We start from the raw sequence: 22,822 nt of genomic DNA, 5'->3' as shown, positions 1-22,822 counted from the left end.
CATAAGAAATAAACCCTGGATTTATTTCTGGAAGCCATAGATAAGCCGGAATCAGGATTTTTGGATCGGCACTCTAACCCAGGTCTTCCTGGATGAAAGGAGAGTTGTTTTACCTCTGCGCCATCAACACTCGCGAAACATCATGTTTTTGTGGAATCCTACAGTTTCTGTAATACTGAATGTGCGGCTCTCACAATCTAACTTGGGGACCTTGAGCCATGGGGCTTAACGCCAGCGGCGACTGCAGGAGAACTTTTCGGGAGGGGCTAGCATACAAAGACAAAGCGCAGTTGCAGAAAATTATAGGAAATATTACTAATAGATTGGTCATTGAATATTTACAAAATTATAGTATGTCACAAAGCCTACATCAAGTCTCAAATACTGAACTTTAATTAATTTTCATACGATTTTTATGTTACACATAAATTCAAAAGTACTGGAGTAAGACAAATATGCGATAAAAAAAATGGGGCTCGGTCAGGATTATCGTCCCTATCGCTCTTCACTTGGAGCCGCGCTTGGGAAAAGGGGAAGGGGGGTCGTCGTTACTCAGTCGGACAAGGAGACCACTCGACCGGACGTCATCCAAGCGAACTCCTCCCACCCCTCCCGGCGGCCGAGCGTCACTGGTGACGTCACCCGCGGCGAGAGTCCGTCCTGCCTGCGCCGCACTCCGCGCAGGTTGGCGGCCCTGTGCGAGGGAGAGTGTTTGCCGCGGAGGGGTGGCGGCGAGGAGGGGAGGAACAGCAGTTGGTATCGCCAGCGAGATCCCTTCGCGCGCGCCGCAACAACACAATAGGCCGGCGCGCGAGGCAGCTGTTGGTTTGCGGGCGCGTGCTCTCGTCAGGGGTGGGGGGAGAAGGGAGACTGCATCGCGAGTAACGGTTTCCCGGAGCCCGGACGAGGCATGCCCGCGGCGGGCCGCAGGTGACTCGCGCGATGCACGACGCGGCCGTGAACACGTCCTACCTGGAGGGCGTGGACGCGATCGGCGACTGGGGCCGGCGCTACTTCTTCACCTTCTACAGCGAGTTCGGCGCGCGCGACGGCGCGGCGGCGGCCGAGGCGGCGGTGCTGGCGTGCGTGCTGGCGGCGTCGGCGGCGGCGAACCTGGCCATCGGCGCGGCGGTGCTGCGCCACCGCGAGCTGCGCACCGTCACCAACTGCTTCCTGCTGAACCTGGTGGCCGCCGACCTGGTGTTCGCACTCGGCATCCCGGCCGTCGCCGTGACGCGCGTCACGCAGCAGTGGGTGCTGGGCGACGTGGTCTGCCGCCTGCTGCCCTACTCGCAGGTAGCTGCGCCGCCTCCGTCCGTATCCGAGTTTACCCCTTCATCCTGATGGTACTATCGTACTGTGGCACACGGTGCGTGTTGTTTTCATTTACTTCGTCGAAACATACTTGCGAAAGTTATGTTTTGTCGAAATTTTGTCTTTCGTATTCGACTTGACGATCATAATTCATTTTTAATATTTCAAGTCTGTGTTATGTCCATGAAATCTCGACGTACTAAATTAAAACATCCAGCATCATGTACCACAGTTCCAGTGCATACAGGACCATGCGTTTCGAATTTTCAAAACAGAAAGAAAACACAACTCGTCTCTTAAAGGTGAAATGTTTGAAATTTACAGAAAACTCAGGAACCAGTGTACTCAAGCTGTAAGAACAGCCAAACGAAAACATTTGTATGGTCTCTACGAGTTTCGTTCTGAGCCTAAGAAATTGTGGGCTAGTCTTAGAACAGCGGGTATTAACTCATCACAGAAAGATTCTGATCTTAAAAGTCATAATTTAACAGCAAATCAGTTAAATTCATTTTTCGTTAGCCAGCATACAGATACGTCAATCCCGACCACAACCAAATCTTCTGACACATTCGTACCTAACAACTCTGAGTATTCTGAAGATAAGTTTTTCTTCTCTCCTGTGTCATGTCTAGATGTCGCGAAAGCCTTGCGTCGCATCAAAAGTAATGCAATTGGTAACGACCAAATATCAATTAAAATGCTGGAAATTATTTTACCTTTTGTAGTCCCTGTATTAGAACATATTTTTAACGTATCCCTTACAATAGGTAAATACCCGACAGAGTGGAAGTATTCACACATAAAGCCCATACCAAAAATTAAGTCTCCTGAGACAGCTAAAGATTTTCGCCCTATAAGCATCTTGCCAAATGTCTCCAAAGCCTTTGAGCATCTGGTGCACAAACAAACCTATGCTTACCTTTTACAGAGAAATTTTTTAGATACCTTCCAATCAGGATTTAGACCCGGCCACAGTACCACTACTGCCCTCATTAATGTTACTGATAGCATACGTCATGCTATTGATAGGCGTGAAATAACGATCCTAACGTTGCTTGACTTTAGTAAAGCATTTGATTCAGTAGATCACAATCTTATTGTACAAAAAATGTCAATTCAATATAATTTTTCTGATAGTGTTTGTACATGGTTCAATTCCTACCTAGGTGGTCGTTACCAACGTGTCGTTCTCAATACCGAAGTATCCACGTGGCTCCCAATATTAGCAGGTGTTCCTCAGGGTTCAATTCTTGGGCCACTTTTATTTACAATATTCATAAATGATCTACCTAAATGCTTAAAACATTGCCAATACCACATGTATGCCGATGATGTGCAAATATATATTCACGCAAAAGCAACCGATATCAATCAGTCAATTTGTTCTGTCAATGATGATCTCGATTCTGTCTCTAAGTGGGCAAAAGTTAATAAACTCAGGCTGAATGCAAATAAAACCCAAGCAATATTAATTGGTTCTCCTCATAAACTCACTGAATTAATTCCTAACAAATGCTGTAACTTAACGCTCCAAGGAGTTGATATTCAGTTCTCTAACGTCGTAAGAAATCTGGGAGTCCTGATAAACACAACCTTAACCTGGAGGGAGCAGATAATGCAAATATGTAAGAAGGTACATTTTTCCCTTCACTTCTTACGACGGTTAAAAAATTTGCTTCCACTTAGTATTAAAACCATGCTTGTTCAAACATTAATTATGCCCCACTTTGATTACTACGATGTCCTCTTTCCTGATTTAACTGATAAACTAGCTAAGCGACTACAGAAGCTCCAAAACTGCTGCGTAAGATACATTTTTAACCTTAAATTACGTGATCATCTAACCCAATACTACCAGCAGTTAAAATGGCTCACTCTCGCACAAAGACGCAAAATGCACATGCTTATCCTTGCTTATAAGGTGCTGCAGCAGGTATCACCTCATTATATGTCAGCCAGTATTAATTACCTACATAGTTACCATAGCCATGACACGCGATCCACACGCAACCCAATGCTATCTATCCCAGTGCACTCATCCAAATGTCTGTCGGGATCTTTTGCAACCGTAAGTAGCAGGCTCTGGAATAAATTAGACCAAGCGACAAGGCAAACAAAAAATCTAGCATCCTTTAAGTACAGGCTGAAAAAAGAAAAAACATCTTTGTAACAACTGCTTACCATGACCACTTCGCTGCTACCCTACTGCTTGATTCTGTGTGTGAATGTGCGAGTGACTGGTTTTAATGTAGTAGCACCTAATGTTTTTTTTCTCGGTCTTGATACTATTTGCTGTATGTTTAATTACTTTCCTTTTTATGTATGTCTATGCTTAGTTTTTAATTACTTTATAATTAGTTATGGTTGAATCTTTTGTAATAGTTAATATTTGAACATTAAGTTAAAATTTTAATTTGTTCTCTTAATATTTAGTCTATATCATGCTTAGTTTTTAATACTCAAATCTTTGATGTAATTGCATAAAAGTGGTTAAGTGTAAGAGAAGGCGTACCGCCTTAACTTCGCCACCAATAAAGACGATAAATAAATAAAATAAATAAATAAATTAGGATCAAGAGATTAACATGGATACGTGATAGGAACTATAAAAGTCGGGATTAAATTATAACATCCAATTAATATACTTGCTTTGGAACACCTTTAAATAATTGATTTTTGAAACCATATTCTTCCGATGCACAGAAGAGTAAATACTCGTAATTATTTATGGTTACTCGGCAATTATCTGAAAAAATATTAGCGAAAAAAATAGTTGAATGATTATACATATGAAAGAATAGTCAAGCTAACCTCCCATTACTAGAGATATTTTCTCCAAAATTTAAGCTTTCTCATCAGTTGAAATGGAAAAGTATTGCGTAGGACGTGGGGAGTGTTGAAAATCGCTCGAAGAGCTGATGGATGGACGCGACGGTATACTGTTCCCGGCTAGTCTAATGTTTGTTTCGTGTGGCAGAGATGGCCGAGAGGGATCTGACCTGTAGTTCTACCCTCCATTGTGTGGACTTTCTGCCGTCCTGTCGATGTAGGCCGCAGCCAAGATATCACCATCTTCGAGGCTTTCGGACCGGTGCGGTGAGATGAGAGGAACAATGTCGGAATGAGCTGGTGGGGAAATGTCGGAGTTGAACCTGAGAAAACCCAGCGTCTTACGGCGACGACCACGTTTTCCTCTGGGTGGAAATATCCGGGTTCAGGAGGACAGGAAAGGTCGCGTCGTGCATGAATGACGAGAATATAAAAACTGTAATAGAATCTGAACGATTTGACAGAATTCGATTGGCTTTGTTTTTCCGGCTAGCTATTACGGAAACCTGAATGTATAGAAATGGTCAATACAGTGTATAGTTTTAAAAAAAGCAAACAGTTTTAAATAAAATAATAGCTTTAAAGAAATATATTCCTGTAAAATTATTAAAATCACATAAGAAAAACATCAAAAAGAAATATCTTAAAAGTTAAGCAAATCTTTAATTTATTTAAACATTCTTTATGCAGTTGTAAAAGAAAAAAGTTGAAATATATTTCGTTCTAAGATTTAGTTACTATGAAGAATTTGCTTAAAAGATTTTAATAATTTTACAGCAATTTTTTTATTTTTTTTGTCTCAAGCCCTTATTTTATGAAAAACCGTTAGACTTTTTTTTTTAACTTACACTGTATTTAATAGTTACGTACATTCATGTCTCCAATAAAAATATCTTGCCGACAAAATCAACCCCATCGTATTCCAACAAGTCGTTCGGATTATATAATTTTATTTTATATTCCCGTCATTCACGCACGATGCCACCTTCCAAATCTTCTTAAGGCCCGTCTATAACAGTCCGAAATTGTGGGCGGTCCATGTCCTTATGCAATTGTGAATGAAGTCACATTGTCGCACGGAAAACTTCCCTGTCTACAGTTGCGATGTCCGGTGTCCGAATGCACTAATTCGTTAAGTAGTCTGAGCGCAGTAAATATGTATATATATATACATATTTACATATATACATATATATATACACACACATATATATGTATGTGTAGGCAAAGTATGTGTTTTTCGATTGTTTTTGTGTGTTGTTTTCATGCATTATAAATATGTGGCTTAGTTTTGAATATTGATTTAACTTGTGAAAGTTATAAAAGTTCATTAATATTTAGTTATTCGGTAAGACAAAAGTAAATGCTAATAAATAAATCCAAATCACACTGCCAAAAATAAATTTGTGTGTTCGATATTTGAAAAGCGCCGATCTCAAACGGATTGCTCTAATCAATATTTCGCTTGGTCTTCTTGGCTTCTTGTTACTACCACATCGTTCGTTATTTTATGTTTAACTCCCCCCCCCTCCTTTTTTTTTAATGGGAACCAGAAACAGCAATTATCACGAGTGTTATTATTCTATGCTACCAAAGGACACAGTCTGAGACAAAAATTTCAGGTTCGGACCATCGCCCATACCGCCCATGACGTCAGAGGGTCACGTGGCTCAATCAGCGATCACTGTCCGGGTAGGCTTGTGGTATGTCCACCCATACGGTCGTTACCCCGCATTACATATAGACCTAAACCGATTTTGGTCTTCAGCGCTTGATTTTTGAATCCACTAGTAATACAATATATCAAACATGGAAAGCCCGACTTTCAGTCAGTATAAAAGGTCACACAGGCAGTTTTAGAAGTTAATATTTTGTGATTTGGTACGTTTTGCTTCAAGTGTATTATCACAGTAGTTACAGAAAAGGGTAAATGACCGCCTCGAATGTTTGAAGAGAAACTTGTTAGATGGAGGTATAAGAATATATGAGAATGTGTGCCAGTATGCGAGTGAGCAAGTATGCAAATGAGAAAGTATGCAAGTATACAAGTGTAAAATCACGTGAGTGCGCAAGTATGAAAATGCACACGTGCGCAAGCACGCAATAATACGAACATTCCATCGAGCGTTCCACTCACGAGCCCCTCTCCCTCCCCCCCCCCCCCCCCCCGACGTCATGCCACACTCCTGATCGTTGTACTTTTCGTTGCGCTCTGAGCGTTGCATTTGCATTACGCTCTTATGACGTTATCGCCTCGACATAACCTACCGGCTACAAAGAAGTTTTCACTTCAATAACTCTTAACTAACAGTATTTTAACGATTAGAATGTTTTTCCTCAAACTAGGGTAGACGTTCCGACGCCTTTGAGTTTACGTCACGTGACAGTCTTGCCCAGAAAGAAGGGGGTAATTACCGCCGATTGCCGAGATAACGACTCACCAAGTCAGCCAGTGCTTCGCGGACTGCGTGTGGGTCAGTGTTCACGACCTGGGTCAGCTCGCGAAGAACCTGCGAAACGCCAGCCTTCGGCAATCCCTGAGGGACGTAGGGCACATACCGGGCCACAGCCCGCGAGAGCGACGACAGCCAACCAAGGCGGGGAGGAGGGGAGAGACAGAGAGGCAGAGAGGTCTCCCCTCGCGGGCAGCTGGCCCATCGCCGCGTCCGCCTGATTGGCCGTGACATCATCTTCATCTTCGTCACCGCGCGCCCTGTGTGCAGCGCCGGGCCGCCCTGTCCGCCAATTAGCGACTTGACTCCAGCCACTCTAGGGATCAACACTCGTCCTTCGCCCGCGGCCATGCGCGCCGCCCTGACTCGCACACCACGTGGACCAAGCGGGCATGCGGCTCCAGGGCCCCCGCGCCGATGTTTTTATTTTTATTTTACCTACTTGTTTGCCTAGTGTTGTTTTTACAACATGGACATTAATGGGAAAAGGATAATTAAAAATTTATTAGTATGTAATTAATGTGCTGGTCAATACATATTTTAATGAGTTATTTCATATTAGAAAAAAAATCTCTGAAAAAGTTTTTCTCGTACAACTACGCGATTCCGCTGTTATTCGATCATAAACGTTAATAAAACTGACCCGAAATTAATTTATCAGGAAAGAATATAAAAATGTCTTAAGATATATTACAAAACCATCGTCGAAATTTTAATTACAGATTGGCTTAAAATTTTGTTTGAAAGAATTATTGTTTGCAATCTTTTGGTGGAGAGCCTCCATGAAAGTAAAAAGCGCAGGACTCCGCAAAGTCTGGGGCCGCCACTGGCAACTGCAGTAGTAGTAGTGGTTGGGTTTCGGTGGTTGTATTAAGCCTCGGTCAGACATGCCATGGTGGTTATTCCATTTGCTTGTCATTCATATTAATTAATAGATTCCCCGTTTATTTATTCCAGTAGCTCTTTTGCATTTTTTGTTGGGTCAAAACGTTTCTCCCCAAATCATAACGTAATTTTCGTGTTGTGAAAGGTTACGTAAGTAATCATAAATCGAGGGAGGTTTCACGAGATCTTGCATTGCGCCATGTAAATAGCGCCCTCTAGTTACCCTTTTTTGAAAATTATATAGTTTTTACTAATTATTTACCTACTTACAACAAATTGAAATGTTGCGTTACCTGTTGATATGCTATCGTATAAACACATGCGTGACCTTTCACTGCTATTAAATTGGTTAGTATTTATTTCAAAAATGCACTCATGTTGATAAAATTTACGACGGAACATAAATTAACCGGAAATGATCTCAAATCGAGGTGAGACCGAGCCTGAAGTGTTGACAAAGATTATCTTCGTATAAAAAATGCATTTTACCAAGCCGTGGTTAACTTTCTTTTGAATAATACATCAGCCGTAACCTATAGGTGATGGCTTGTCCGGAGAAGCGCGTGATCCACTAGTGAATGAGGACGTAGTTTCCGATCGCGGGACCGAGCACGACCTGCGAACAGACGCCTCGCCGGGGAGGTCAAGTCGCAGCGCCGCCGCCAGTCTGGAAAAGCAAACACTGGTACGTCTCTGTTTCCCGAATCTCCAAACATCCGCGGCCGTTAACAATCGGAGGTGCGGGATCTCGGTTATGACTTCCCGTATTTCATCTCCCGGCTCCGAAAGCGAGCCACGCGAAAGCAGCGACTGGAATCGATTGTCCGACTTGTTTGTTGGCGTAATCTCTTCTTCAACGCCCCAAATCAAACAGATAACACGGGATTACTTAAAAATAGGGTTTCAACCCCATTCCGAATTTTATTGGTTCACGTTCGTTTTACGAACTTTTCGTGGGTGGATTTTTGCACTTTTAGATTCAGAGGGAAACATAGTTCCTGCCCCCCAAAACTCCCCGCTTCCCCAGTACTGTTAAAAATTTTAACCTTATATTTACGAAAAACGCTGGTTACAAATTATCGAGGGATCTTCGCAAATTTACCCTTAACTTCGTATATTTTATAGTTCTAAAAACACTTACTTTGAACATAAACCTTCAAGAATAATCTTGGTATAGAAGTAAAACCTAAAAAACCTATTTGGAATCATGCAAAAAACACCCTTATTTCTTCCACATTCTTTGTATAAACTGATTATACAGAAAAACATTATTCGGAAGATGATATTTTGTTTAGTTTCTACGAATATCCAGCTATCAGAGATGACGTATAACTCTTCGTTTATTTTGGATTAATTTTTCGTTGAGAAGTCCGTAAATTTCCCGTAATTTCTAACAGTGTGCCGTTCCGAAGGCCGTGGGGCCAATGTAGGCGGGTACACTCGCTATGATGTTCCTAGGAAACCGGGGAGGAAATCGCCTGTGGCTAAGACCAGCCCAGCATTGGCCTGGAGTGGACTTAAAGAATCCCTGGGGAAGGACCAACTCAATATGGCCGCTCTGGGACTCGACTCCAGACGTCTGTCAGAAGCCACCGGGTCGGGTGGTCTGATCACTCGCCCAGGTGTCATTCTAGACGAGGTCAAATTGGATTATCCGTGCGTGGTAAACATGGCGGATGTGTGAGCAGTTTTTATTTCGGGGTGCTCTCGCTTCATTTACCAGTTCATCTCCACGGTACTTCATCAACATGTCATCACCCCTGATGACTCCGCCGTCGATGACGCGTTAATCTCTCGACTTTTTTTGATTCGGACCTGATTTTGCATGGAGACATGAGTCTATGGAGTGGAGGTCTGTTCTGAAGTTGAAGTCAACTGGTTAGCGATCGGATAGAAAAACAAATAGTAGCTTTATAAAGTGCAACCCACCCTTTTCTTAGGAACGCCGGCAGTTAAGGCCTTTGATCTGTTTTCCTTTGTTCTCCGGTTAAAAAAACAAAACTGGTTGTGAGATCAACAAATAAAATAACAATTGAATTAAAAAATGGCCGCTCACAAAACTTTGCAGCTAGAGGTTAGACTTATGAATTTAACATATTAATTATTCATTTACCATTAGCATTATATCGTAAATAACGGACGGAATTGTTATTCAATAGAATATTTCGTGCCTCCACAGGCCCGACACAATAACCTGAATTTGGCTTTTAGGCTTCAGGCTCCAGAACTGGATCAAATACTTAAAGGTGCTGCAACCTTTCGAAGGCTGGATGCGTCAGTACGCCTTCGAGGCAGTATCGAGACTTTTTTTCTGCTCCGTACTTTGTAGCTCGAGGAGCCTGTTCAGTGACCCGGAGTTCCCCGTCCACCAACCAGCGCTCATTGGAAAACTTATGCTCCGCCCCCGCAGCCAGTTTTTCGTGTTTATGGGCAGATTTTTATTGTCATTCACTTGGATTTTGATATTTGTGGCATTCGTACAGCGGTACATGAATCTCTTTAATCAGAATTATTATTGGTATGGTATGTTAGAAATTAGTTTTAAATTGAATGTACGGCTGGCCTCGAAATGCAGCTTCCCCATTGCCCAGTGGGAAAGAAAGAGACGGGTCAGTCACCCTGGCTGGTACAGCTAGCTCCTGAGTGGCTGGCCCTACAGCCCTAAAGAGCAGCCCAGCAGGGCGGCCCTTCACTATGGGTGCTTATCCCGCCGCTGCCTCTTTGGGAGAGTCACTTTCGGCCAAGCAGTAGCACTTCTTTTTTATTCTCAATATTCAATGAAATATTAAATTAAAACATATAGATAAATTCAAATGACACGAGGAATGTAACTTGTCTATACAGCCAACCCTTATAGCATAATTTAATTATTCTTGATGATATTTCGCCATTTCATTGTTAACGCATCGTTCATCCGATCTCTGTGAAATTGTGTGCACACAAACCTTCGAAACACGAGGAAGTTTACGTCTAGGTGGCGTGCGAGTCGTATCGGATACTTGCCAGTAATCATATTTAATGACAGTGGTCCGAGCAACAATGGTGGCTCCTCTCCAGCCGCGTGGCGGGACACCGGCCTGAAGACCGAGCCCCGCTCGACCGCAGATGGCCCGTGATCCCCCGACCAGCGAGCGTACCGTCTGTTATCTGCTCACACTGGGGCCGCGCAAGTCATTGCCGCTCCCTCCGCTTCCGAGCGAACTCAAGCTTCTGCGTTTCATTCTGTGTGGAGTGCGTGTGTTTAGATCAGCAGTGATGAGTTCTGGTGAAGGTGGGCATTTAAAGCTGTACATAGTCTGTGTCATGGAACTCATCTAAAATTTGACAGTAGTTCTCAAAATTAGTAGGCCAATGGTCTACGTATCCTTCTGCCAATGTTCTCTGTCAGCAGAGTCTAGTGAAATTCACGTGGCTTTCACTGTTTGTAAACAAACGCCATTATGTTGCTTAGCATGTGACTGACTGTTGGGAAATTTGTACTGTACAATTTGGAACAAGTTACATGACACATACTATATCGACTATTTTCCTTCAGAATGTTTAAAATGGATCGTGCTAAACATCAGATCGATATTTTAAACCAGATAATAAAGATCTTTATTTTGCATCATGATATGTATTACGATCCCTCTATAGTCAATCTGGGTAAATAGGCCCGGAATACTTTATTACAATCTATTTAAGAACCATTATTCTGTAATTTAAAGTTTATGTTAATATATACACGAAAGAGTGGAGTAAGGTAGGTTTTCAGTTCAACTTGGCTCGTCATAACTGTTACTTTCAATCATTATGACTGGGAAATTTTGCGTTGGAAGTTTCGACACTAACGATCGATGTGGTTTTCAAGACTGGAAGAGTATCCTGCCCGCCAGACTTTTGAAACATGCGTTTGTGTAGTGATATTTTAGAACTCCGTCATAAACGTCGCCTCCCCATGGTCTAAAACAGTTTCAGCTGTACTTATTTGCCTTGAAGCATGTTAGAGCTGAGGAAAATGATGTCCAGCTTCAGGGAAAATAAGAAATATCTGGAACTATGAGGGAATTTTGAAATCCTGGAGAAATAAGGGAAGTCAGGGAAATATGTTAGGTCAGGGGAATTAAATAGAGTTGTTAGACAAAGGTTGTCGTGTACCGCTAGCCCTGTATTTGTTTGTTGCTATACCAATGTGTCAAATATTATTGTGTAGTTACATATATAATTTTTGCATGTCAGGCTAGAGTCCTTCTGTGATGTTGTCTCGGTGTTAAGGAAAAATTACTCTTCCAATGTTAACTACTGTGTAAACAGTAATATACCGTAATGATTTAAAACATTATTTTGGACATTCACCATCGTTGGTTTATACTGTATGTCATAAAGAAAACTTGAAGAGTGGACAATAAAAAATGAACGCACAAAAACACAGAAAACAAGCTAAAATCAGCCGATGTTAAAAGTATAGCCAGCACTAAGAATTTTATGGAAGGGATTAGTCAGAAAGAAATCACAGCACAGACGAAAACCCATTGGGCTGACAACGACGAGACATTTGAAACAATAACAGTAAATACAGACAAACAACAGCCTTGGATAACACAGCGACTACGGCAGTGTTACGCAAAAAAATATGGTTTGCTTTATATAATGCATATGTTGGTCATCGAAACGTTAAAGAAAGACGTAAATATGTATCAGGGAAAAATAAGAGAGAGAATTCGACTTGTGGTTTTCGCTGGACACGCGTGGAAGTTCCAGCGGTTCGTCCCGGGGTAGTTTGCGTCGCCGACTGCCTGTTGTTCGACTCGCGATGTCCGCCCACGGCTCGGGGACGACCTGCCGCGACTTCAGCACGCTTCTTTGCACCGACGACGCGACGCTGTGTTCACACGCTCAAATATGCATCGAGTTTAGTCCATTGAATGTAAAAGCTCGTGTGAATGCTCTTCATCAAATATTGGATTCAACGAAAATTGTGTTTATTGAAATCCGTTGCACAATGTTACGTTGTTATTTTTTTAAATAAACGTTAATTTTCTTTACGAAGTTATTAGATTTAAGTTTTATTTAATAATCCGAGGTAAAACTTATTAAAATCGTCTTCTTGAAAATTGGAATTCATTAATATGGTGTTAAATGAAACTCGATTTTCGTCTATTTCAAACCAAAGGTGCTATCAAAACGATGAAGAAAATAATTTAGATATAATCTGGGACACGCTAGAGTGCCATTAAGATACTAATGTCGTTAAAAATGAACACTGTAGAATAGCATCAAAGAAAATCTAGACCACGTCCAAAACAAAAACCTCTGAAGGGAATCGGTTTATTCGATTCCTCGAACGACAAGTTGGCAGCGGTTAAGACGTTTTAGTGACGTCATATGCCTTTCAAGAGATTGCATACAAGACAGATAGATCGATCTTCTAAAAGGAAAATAACCAGGCTCTTTCGTCACGCTTTGCCTCCCCCCTCCCCCCGGGCCTTTTTATTTTAGTTGAATTGTTATTGAGCTAAGTCGTGTATTTAGTTAGGGGGAATGAGGGGCGGATGGGGTTGCTTACATGCACTAGAGCCTTTCGAGTCGACGTGTTGCTAGTGCGTTAAACTGAGCTGGGCATTTCGTGGCGCGCGATTGCAGTAGGCTTTCTGCAGAGTTGTAGTTTTAATTTGGTTAGGAAATAAAAATTGCAGTTTCTTATTGCGACAACTTTTCAACGGAAAGAGAGAGACTCGACAACAGTTCAAAAGTGTTCAGATAAGCTGGGTAGTGTGCACGTTTGGGCAGATTCAAGCGTTTCCCAGTCACCATCTCCTTTTCAAACGTTGCGTGCTGATGCCGTTCCTGTCAACACGTCGAAAGACACTACAATCTTTTTAAATGTTTCTAAACGTGTATTAGAAGTTATTAACATATGTATATTTTTGTGTTGAAAATATTCCTTATAAATATGATAAATATATTACGATTGTGACATTTTTCTCTATCCAAATTCGTGGCAAGTATGTATATTTACCGTTCGTAATTTCTTGTTCTGCATATGCATCAGCTTCATTTGTGTGAATTACCGAACATTTTCTCACAGCGAAGTCCCCGCTCGAACCGAGCGCTCACAACTTGGAGGGAAAGCGTATTTTCGAACATCAGCTTTCAACAAGGTTATCCGGTTTACGCTCTCGCACGAATTTCACTGGGGAAAGCAAGTCTTTTAATAGCCGCGAAGGAGGCGCTTGTTGATTAGTGGATTGGGGGGGGGGGGGGGAAGGATGATGATGAGGAGGAGGTGGGTGGCAGGCGGGAGTGTTCGGCGCCGGTCTGAGCCCATCGTGAAGAGGCCTCGAGGACTGACACTTGAAGGCTCCCCCCGCCAGCTCGTGGGAGGTCTCTAGTCCCCGGGCCTCCAATACCCTCCACCCACCCAGCCACCTTTTATTCTGGGCTCGGAGGGTAGTAAAAGCTCCACCCGTTAAAACTACCTCTTCCTTCCCTTTCCCCCCTCCCTTCCTTTACCTACATCGATGTATTTATAGCGCCACCGAGATGTGGGATTGATCGTAAACTTGAAAAGCTTAAACTTTTCGCGTCTCGCTCGAGGTACTTATTCCACGCGTCTCCCCCCTCCACCTCGACGACAGCAGCATCGCGCGACCCACCTATGCCTGCTAGCAACACATCGCGAATGATCGGTGAATTTCGCCGTGCGCGACGAAGCGCGGAACGAAAGTCGCTCGGTTCTCGGGGCGATCTGCGGCACGGCCCTTCGTGTGGCTTGGTGTGGGTGACGTAACGAGCCATCGTGATTTCGGTTTTTCCATCGTTTCCCCCAAATCGTTCCAGAAAATTGATGTGAATGTTCACAGACCTCGGCTGATTTTTTTTCTCCAGATACCTTGCTTGTTAGGTATGTATTTGATTCTATATACTCGCTGCCTACAAGACTAAAAACCTAATTAAAAATCCAGTATAAACAGCCCTTATCGAAAGTTTTTTTATTTTCCATGTCAATAAAAAACAAGTATTTTTAAAATAAAAGCTACATTCAAAACAATATGACACGTTTGGATTCTTGATAAACGCGTGTCATCTGTTGACGGAAGACAAATTGCGTACTGTGAAAACCAAGATATGTACACGAATGCACGAAAGTACCCCCCCACCCGCTATTTGTTTCATTTCGCCGTTTCATCTCGAAATAGAAACGTAATGGCAACCGTCAAGGGCGTAGATCCCAGGGTTGGATCAGGGGGGGGGCCCCACCCCCTAGAATTAAGAAGCCCCTCACTGAGGGGGCCCGCTTGCACTTGCAAAATAGTAACTGTGAAACGTGGTTGATAAAAGTAAACGCAAAAACTATGTTTTGTGGAAAACTTTCTGTACTTATATTTGAAACTTTTCCGCTTATTGTATGCATATAGGCCAAAATATGGGCAGTATTCAACATACAAGCTATCTTGTTCAGAGATGACTTGTCCCATTTAAAATTCACGCGTACAACCCTGGCTGCGTTGCTCCCCTGCGAATTTCACCCCCTCCCCCTTTTTCATAAGAATCCTTCAGATCTGCGCCCCTGGCTACCGTACACTCGTTTGCCCTTTTTTCCTATCAGAATGGAGGCCGCACTTGTTACGGTGTTCTTCACGTATGCTATTGCTCCTCATCAGAATCAAATAGCTACACGCTATTTGCCAACTCACTAACCTAAAAAAAATTGTCGTTCTCGCCAAACGTTCGCGCCGTGTGACGTCAGCGCATGAATCGCTTTTGCTTCAGCCCACACGCGCGGGCGATGCGCGAGTTTCACCGGAATTTACGATGACATCACCCTCAGGCCGGTGTCACACTTTGCGGTTGAACCGGAGCTGTTGCCAGTTTATGCTCGGTGATTTCTTCTGGATGGATTGTTTCCATGTGCTATTTTGTTAAATTAGCTTAGTGCATTCTTGAGAGACCTGCAACTGTGCACTCTACAGGCTCCCCCCCCCCCCCCCCAACCCATGATCAGTGGGAACTGTCGTGTGTGAGCAATGACGGCGGTCTGATCAGTCGGAACTGATGGACTGACGAACTGAAGGCTTCCCATCAGTTCAGACTGTTGGCTCGAGAGCCCTCAGTCCGAACTGCCTTGTGTGGTAACAGCGTCTTGCCAGTCCAAACTGTCAGTTCAAACAATCGGTCCATCAACCGAGTTTTGTGGCATACATACATCTTTGTTTATACTCATTGGTTACTTTGCTAGTTTTCCCCCCTTTATCTAACCAAAAGTGCACCTGCAATTGCGGCGGAGTTGTAAACGCAAGAAAACAGTTTCGGATAAAAAAAATATCAGGAGGGGATTTCAAAATATAAAATAAAATAAGAATATTTGTATTCAAAAAACACGTCAACAACTAGGGATTTGAACAGCTACATTATCATTTTCAACATGTATCACTGACTTTGCGATTTGTGTACAGCTCATATTGTATCACCCAAATAAAATATTGCCTTCACCGACATCTTGTATATTTTTCATAACTCCAGAGGGAATTTATTCCCCCCCTTCTCTTGCGTCCTCCACTGCAAGAACACTATGGTAGTTTTAAAACACGCATGTAGAAAGACACCATAAAACCTATAACGTTAAAGAGTAAAACTGTAGAAAAATATATTCATCAGGCATCTTTTCAAATATAAAGTTTTTTTTTTTTTTTCCTTCACAAAAATGATTAAATACTGGATATAAAGACAATTTGTTTTCACTGTGCAATAATTCATTATTAAAAACTAGATGCACGTGACAAAAATAAAATACAACATTCTATATACATACACATTAAGTCTGTATTATTTATAATTTTTCTGAAAACTTCACTTCATGTATAGAAAGCGAAAACGTACGCCGAAACGCAAGAAGTGGAAAATTGGCTGGTGTTTGCATCGGGTTTTTGCGTCTTGCGTAATTTGTAAACGGGTATTTGAAAATGTCTTCATTTTACTTTATACGTCTTGTGTTGATTAAAATAGATAAACTAGCCTAGATCATAAATCACTAAATTTGAAGTCAGTAAGCAACACGCAATTAATAAATTTAAAAAAAAACCTTGGGGGATGGAGGCTATCCCCCCCCCCCCCCCCCACCTCAAAACCCCCTTGAACAAAATTAAAATCTAGAGAAAACAATAATTTAAAGATGTCCGAAATGCGTTAAATTAGCATTACTCGAGAGATGTGTCAACATTTTAACTCTCAGTATACGGCATTTGGTGGGAGTGATTTCCTGAATGAAACGGAAATGTGTAAACACGGTGCTGCCATTTGTGGCGGATGGCGCGAAGCAAATTTCACGAAACCAAAGGGAAACGTTGGAGTATTAACTGTTTAACGAATTTTAACAAGATAGGGCAGTATTTTAATAAAATTCCTTGTTGAAAAACAGGTCCAAAGATGGGGTTTAGTATTTTTTTCAAGTCTATTTTTGTTCTTTTAACGGAGTAGTTTCATTATATAGTTAAAAATGTCGGTCTGCTAATCAAATTATTCAATAGTCGACGTAGCTACTCCGGCAGAGAATTTTATCGGCGGGTGCGGAAACTACGTGTGATTCGCGTCAAGAAAGTTGCGTATATATTTATCACGCTCGGCATAATTTTAAAGAATGCTACGTTTTATTTCGTGTCCGAGTTTCGTATTATAAGTGTATTTGGAACATGAGAACACATGAATTTACTCGTTACCGAGGTTAGATGTTGCAAATCTCTGGCGAGTAGGCCTACTAAAAGACTCGCTCACATGTTTTTTTTTTTCTCCCCAGAATGTTGACTTCCCATTTAACTGGTAGGTATTACATGCTAATAAAATTCTAGTCATTCACCCCTCCCAAGATTCGATGCTGGGTCCACCCCCCCCCCCCCCCCCCCCGCCCGCACCACCAACCCAACAACCACTTCGGACCTAGCCACGAGCATCGCAACGTGTGACGTCACAGGGTCGCTACTCCGCGTCCCTGGGGACCACTAGCCTCTCGCCTGTGTGAGCCGGGTCAGATGCCTCGCGAATAGGAAACGTGGCGGACGTTGCCGCGAGACGCTGGGTTTTTCCCGGAGTACTCCCGTCTCCCCCTCCCGGTACATTCCGTCAGTACTCCATCCTCATCTCACCACCCATCTTCGCCTCTAACCATGTCGATGTCGCCGTGACGCTAAGACCTGCTGCTTGCAGAGCGGTACTTCTGTCGCCCTTAAAGAAGTAGTTTTATAAATGATTATGCTTTTGTAATATATATTGTGTAGTATATATACATAAAATAATATATAAATTCGTGCGTTTGCTCGTGATTTAAAATGTACCTATTCATCCTATGGCCATTGTATTATCTTTTAAATAAGAGTTTATTTAATGGTTGAGAACCTTGAAGATAAACTTTTTTTTTTCAATCCTAGCATGGACGTAGTGCATGTATTCGTGCGGTACACAATTTAGAATTATTATTTTTTTTTTTTTGGATTTTGCCTTTGTCACAATATTCTATATTTTTAGGATAGTCCTATCATTTTTAAATCAATAAAAATATAGTTATAAAATAAATCCAGGAACATGAGATTTTCAGGGTTCCCTGTAACCAATTAGGAAGATAACCCTATAAAATATTTTTTTTACGACAATGCGTGTGTACAAACGGTTGAATCAAAATTGTATAACACACGATTTCATGCTATGGGGTGATGTTAATAGGGCCTTAATTGATTAAGCGGTTAATAAATTGATCAAATATTGTCATGTTATTGATTTGATATAAATCATTTGCAAAAAAAATTACAAAAATTTAATACGTACATTAACTGAAACAAAAAAAAAACTTTTGAAGGTAGTTTTGCGTGTGCGCCTGGGAAGAGCGGCCGGCGGGTCGCGACAAGCACGCGTCTTTCTGAGGTCGGGAGACGTGTTTGGAAGCCTCCCAGCAGACGAGCCGCCACCGGGTGGCGGTGTTTACGCTTCACGTTGGTTCGCACTACTTTACGTGTGCGCAACAACGTCAGCACGAGCAAGAGTGCGGGATCGTCGAGGGAAATTAAACGGTTCGTCCTCCCTCGTCTTGCGTTTTAACGATTCGCACACATTTTTCAGTTGACCGTATCTGAAATATTACGTGATTCGTCATTCCATTTAAAAATATTTATCACGTGGAGGCGAGGAGAGAGGGAGTTGTTGTGTGCTTTCTTTGCTTTAATTGATTTCAAAACCAAAACCGAACCTCCATCCCCCATCTTTCCATTCTAAATAACAAATTTTCATTTGGAATAATGATTTTTGTTGTCAACATCTTTGTTTAACAGTAGCCTACTCACTTCATGATGCCATTTTTTGTTGTTTACGATTCTTCCTAGCGAGTTCCTTTCAAGCTTGTATTGGTAAAACTTCTAGCATTATCCTTTATAAAGCTTTAGCAACCAATTGCTAATCAGTGACTAGAGAACACAAAACTCCGCAGACTATTTGTTACCTCCACGGGGTGAACCGAGTTTTGAACCGGGACCACTCATCAGTGGCGGCCCTAGAATTTTGGGGCCTTGGGCCGTTTATATTTGTGGGGCAGAAACTCCGTGAATTGTTATTTTTAAACCAACCTTTAAATTAAATTAATACGATGGTTTTGCTACTCTATTTTAATGGTTAGTTTTATAAATAATTAATGAACAAAGTCCGGTGAAATCGCGTCATATGTATGAGCCAATAAATTTTTTGAAGTTCTTTTTTAACACCTCTGACTGCTGCTTCAAACAACATGGAGCTAGTTGGAGAACGTTCTTTATTTAATAGTTCCAATACCTTGGGCGCACATATTTATTTCGAATAGGTTAAACGGATTTTGCTGGCCGCCTTCTAGTTTTAAGTTAAATTTTATTGTATAATTTCTAGTTTACCCTTTTTTTAATATAAATTATTTTGGGTCCCTCATATAATGTTTTTTACAACGGCCTATAAATCAAGTGATCGCCGCGTGTCTGGTTGATGATTTTTATGCCACTTGTATTTGCACGTTTAGTGTTAAATTGGTTAGTAACTTTATAATACTGATGTTTATTTTTGATAAAATCACAAGCGATTCCATCCTCTGTAACCTCTGCTTTGTCCCTTGCTTATGATTCTGTGTTTGCATCGTTCTCGCTGTAGTCTCTCACCCACGAAAGTTTGCGTTCAATCCTTACAAGTGAGAAGTAGTTGCTTAAGTAAACTATTTCTCCGATTAAGATATAGTGATACCAGCTAAACATACAGAAAAATGTCAATCTCGTCAGTGATTGAAAGTAGTAGTCACGTTATCGGAAATATCTAATATAGGGTGAAGGATGGGGAGAGACTGAAGCCATGCAATGTGAAGTGCTCAACCGCCTCGTGGCCCCGCCCTGGTTGTCGAACTCGGATCGTTGCACAGAATGGTCCTCGATCTAATAATAAAAATGTATCGAAGAAACGAATCTCACTATGTATCATTATTTTTTTTAACTCAATATCTGTAGTTGTTCGTGTCCATAGACTTCTTCAACGTGTTTTGCAGCACTGGGACTGTAGAGGGAATATACATAGATGTAGAGCGCGGGCGAGGCTACGCGGTACAGATACTTTTCGAGGCCAACAACTACCGTGCCTACAAACACGTGACTAACACTGCCGTTGACTAATCAGTATCAGGGATTTGTGTCGGAAAATAAAACGGGGGAAGCGGACCCAACATGTACACTAAAACTACTTTTATAACGCAGCAATTAATCCTGTTTTTACATTTAATCGTCAGAAAAGGTATCTAGAAACTCCTAACAGCAATAAAAAAAAGTAATACTAACCTGAGATATGCATTAATTGATTTCATGTTTTGGACTCTGAATTCATCACCATTACGAAAAAAAAATTGTTTTGACCTACACAGCGACGTATATCTTGGCACGGTGTGCAGTAGCCCAAACACACTCTCTATCTAGATTCACTCTACGTTTGTTCTTCAGTGGCAATGTTAAAAATTCCATTTTTCTTTTTGGTCTCTCCCACACGAGTGTTTCAGGGTTGCTCCAAGATGAGAATATTTTCACGAAAGTGGGCGGTGGTGCGTAAGCTCCCAGTGATATGGCGGCTATCTCGTACTACTTCCGTTTCCTCCCACGTCTTAGGGCTGTCGCGTTTTATGTTGTGTAACGGTTATGTACTTGCGATTTACTAACCCTTGTGAAGTACTAAAGTAGTTGGAACATGTACAGTTTTTAGTCCCTGCAAATGGTATTAGCCAGCCAAACAGGTGTTGGCATTAATTATTGTTTTCAATAAATAAATTAGATTTTAACAAAAATATTTAATTGAAATTAGCATTTTTTCACATTCTTTCCTGACACACAAATTAACCGTAACCTTTTTTTAATATTCTACCTTTATTTCGTAGGTTTACGATCATTATATTTTAAAAGTCCACGAATTTCTTGAAACTTCCTTATAAACTTGATTAAAAGTTTATTCAGTTTGTTAACCCAAGTAAAATATAAAGTGAAAATGATGTTACGAAGGTTTAAAGTACCAAAGAGTTCTCTTACATCTAAACTACAAAATTATTAATAAAATTGTAACGTTTCTTTACCTGTAAGTACGGGAGAAGTACAAAGATTCGTTTATTTACATTTCAGGCAGTCCTCGTTATATCACTTCCAGGGACAAAGTTCGTTTAAGAATAGAATCCAGATGAATTCTAGCAAGGCCCTAAGTCATCTCATTCGATCGCCTTGCTCTGGTTTTTACCATGCGTTTGGAAAGTGACCAAGAACATGCAACGTTTTAAACATTAATTTTCACAAGCTACTGAACAATTAAACTTATTTGCCAGCCGTAGTCAACAGTAGTGTATTCAAACGTTACTCATATTTAAAAAACTCATATTTTAAAAAAAATTACATTTTAGCTCAACTTGTCCAAAAGTTGTACATAGGCTAAAAATCGGATGCATACAAAACTTGGAACAGCAATTTTGAACTTTGCTGAAGACATTCTATAAATAAGGGTGCCAATTAAAAGTCTCATGGTAGCACTCTTAACACTATTAAAGTGGTGCTAGTGTGCAGATAATATGCAAAATATATTAAAGTCTCATGGTGGCACTCTTAAAACTATTAAAGTGGTGCTAGTGTGCAGATAATATGCAAAATATATTTTTATTATTATATTTAACATCTATGAATTTTCAAGAAATGCTGCGATATTTGTGTAGAATTTAATTGGACTCTATTTATGAGCATAGTCCCGCACCTGATGCAATTTTCGCACCCCTATAAGGAGCATTGACGTATTTTACGTGATTATTACTTACTTTTTATTTAAAGTTTAAACTTTGACATTAATTTTTATTTTAAAAACAGTGTTATTTCAGAATTTTGATTCTATTGTTTAAGTATTGTTTCGTGTGTCTGTTGCGTCTGTCGCCGTGACGTCAACGCAGAAGCGCACCAATGATAAGCGACGATTCAAAAACTTTAAACTTTTGAACTATTTCAAATGAAAACGTCCTTCTGTCTTCAGCGGCCATCATGCGTACAATACAGCTATAGTAATTCCCAATTATGAATTCAGTACCTACTAAACGCCAATGACTTCACATGGGAACCCATTTATTTGTAGCAGCCAGACACTGTTTAAGAAATTTTACTAATTCATACACCATGGTTTAACAAGAACAATTTTTCAAAACTAAGCATTAGAAAATTTTTTTGACCAAAAAATGCATTTGAAATAAAAATTAAAAATAGTTTTAATCAGTGTTAAACTCAGTGAGATATATTTGGTGGAAGGGTTAATTGAAATGTGGATAAGTTAAAAGGTAAACTGTCAATAGTTTTTTGTACGTTTACAAGGAAAATTTGTGGAACTCAGTTTCCAACGTTACCACTTCTAAAAATGCAAGGCACAGTTTTGTAAATTTGCAAATTGTACAAATATTTTCCTTGCAATTCTATAAGTTTTATCATTCGTAACAGAGTTTCAAGGAGTATTCTTGTTAATATATATATATATATACATATACACACACACACACACACACAGTGAAACGGAAGCTACGAACCACTTGGGAACCGACTCTGTGCCCACAAGCAGAGTGATGCATGCCGGGAAATGGACTCGAGCCATCGAACCTGACTCTCCGAGATAAGCGAGGTAACTTAAGACCCTGCCTGTTACACTGCCAAATATTTGTCTCCAAATATATTTGACAATAGAGTTGGAGGAATAGTAATGGACGGAAAATGGCTTCCAATTATCTTCATGAAAAATATTTGGACAGACAACCTTAAATTTGTTTTAAATAACGTCACACGATCGAAGTTGATTTTTGGTCTGAGCTATCTCAT

The 22,822-nt window shown here is 41.0% G+C and overlaps 1 protein-coding gene across 1 annotated transcript in view; it reads left to right on the top strand.

The window, feature by feature from the left end:
• Positions 1-703: 703 nt before the first annotated feature.
• Positions 704-22,822, top strand: part of LOC134530738 (free fatty acid receptor 4-like) — a 68,567-nt gene continuing 46,448 nt past the window's right edge. The window contains exon 1 of the mRNA XM_063365858.1: positions 704-1,296. Coding sequence (XP_063221928.1) covers positions 943-1,296 — 354 coding nt within the window. The 5' untranslated portion in view covers positions 704-942. The remainder of the gene's footprint in view (positions 1,297-22,822) is intronic.

This window comes from Bacillus rossius, chromosome 3 (assembly GCF_032445375.1).
Source record: "Bacillus rossius redtenbacheri isolate Brsri chromosome 3, Brsri_v3, whole genome shotgun sequence".
NCBI classification, from domain to species: domain Eukaryota; kingdom Metazoa; phylum Arthropoda; class Insecta; order Phasmatodea; family Bacillidae; genus Bacillus; species Bacillus rossius.
The sequence above is the reverse complement of the archived record's forward strand: the minus strand, read 5'-3'. Positions and strand labels throughout refer to the sequence as shown.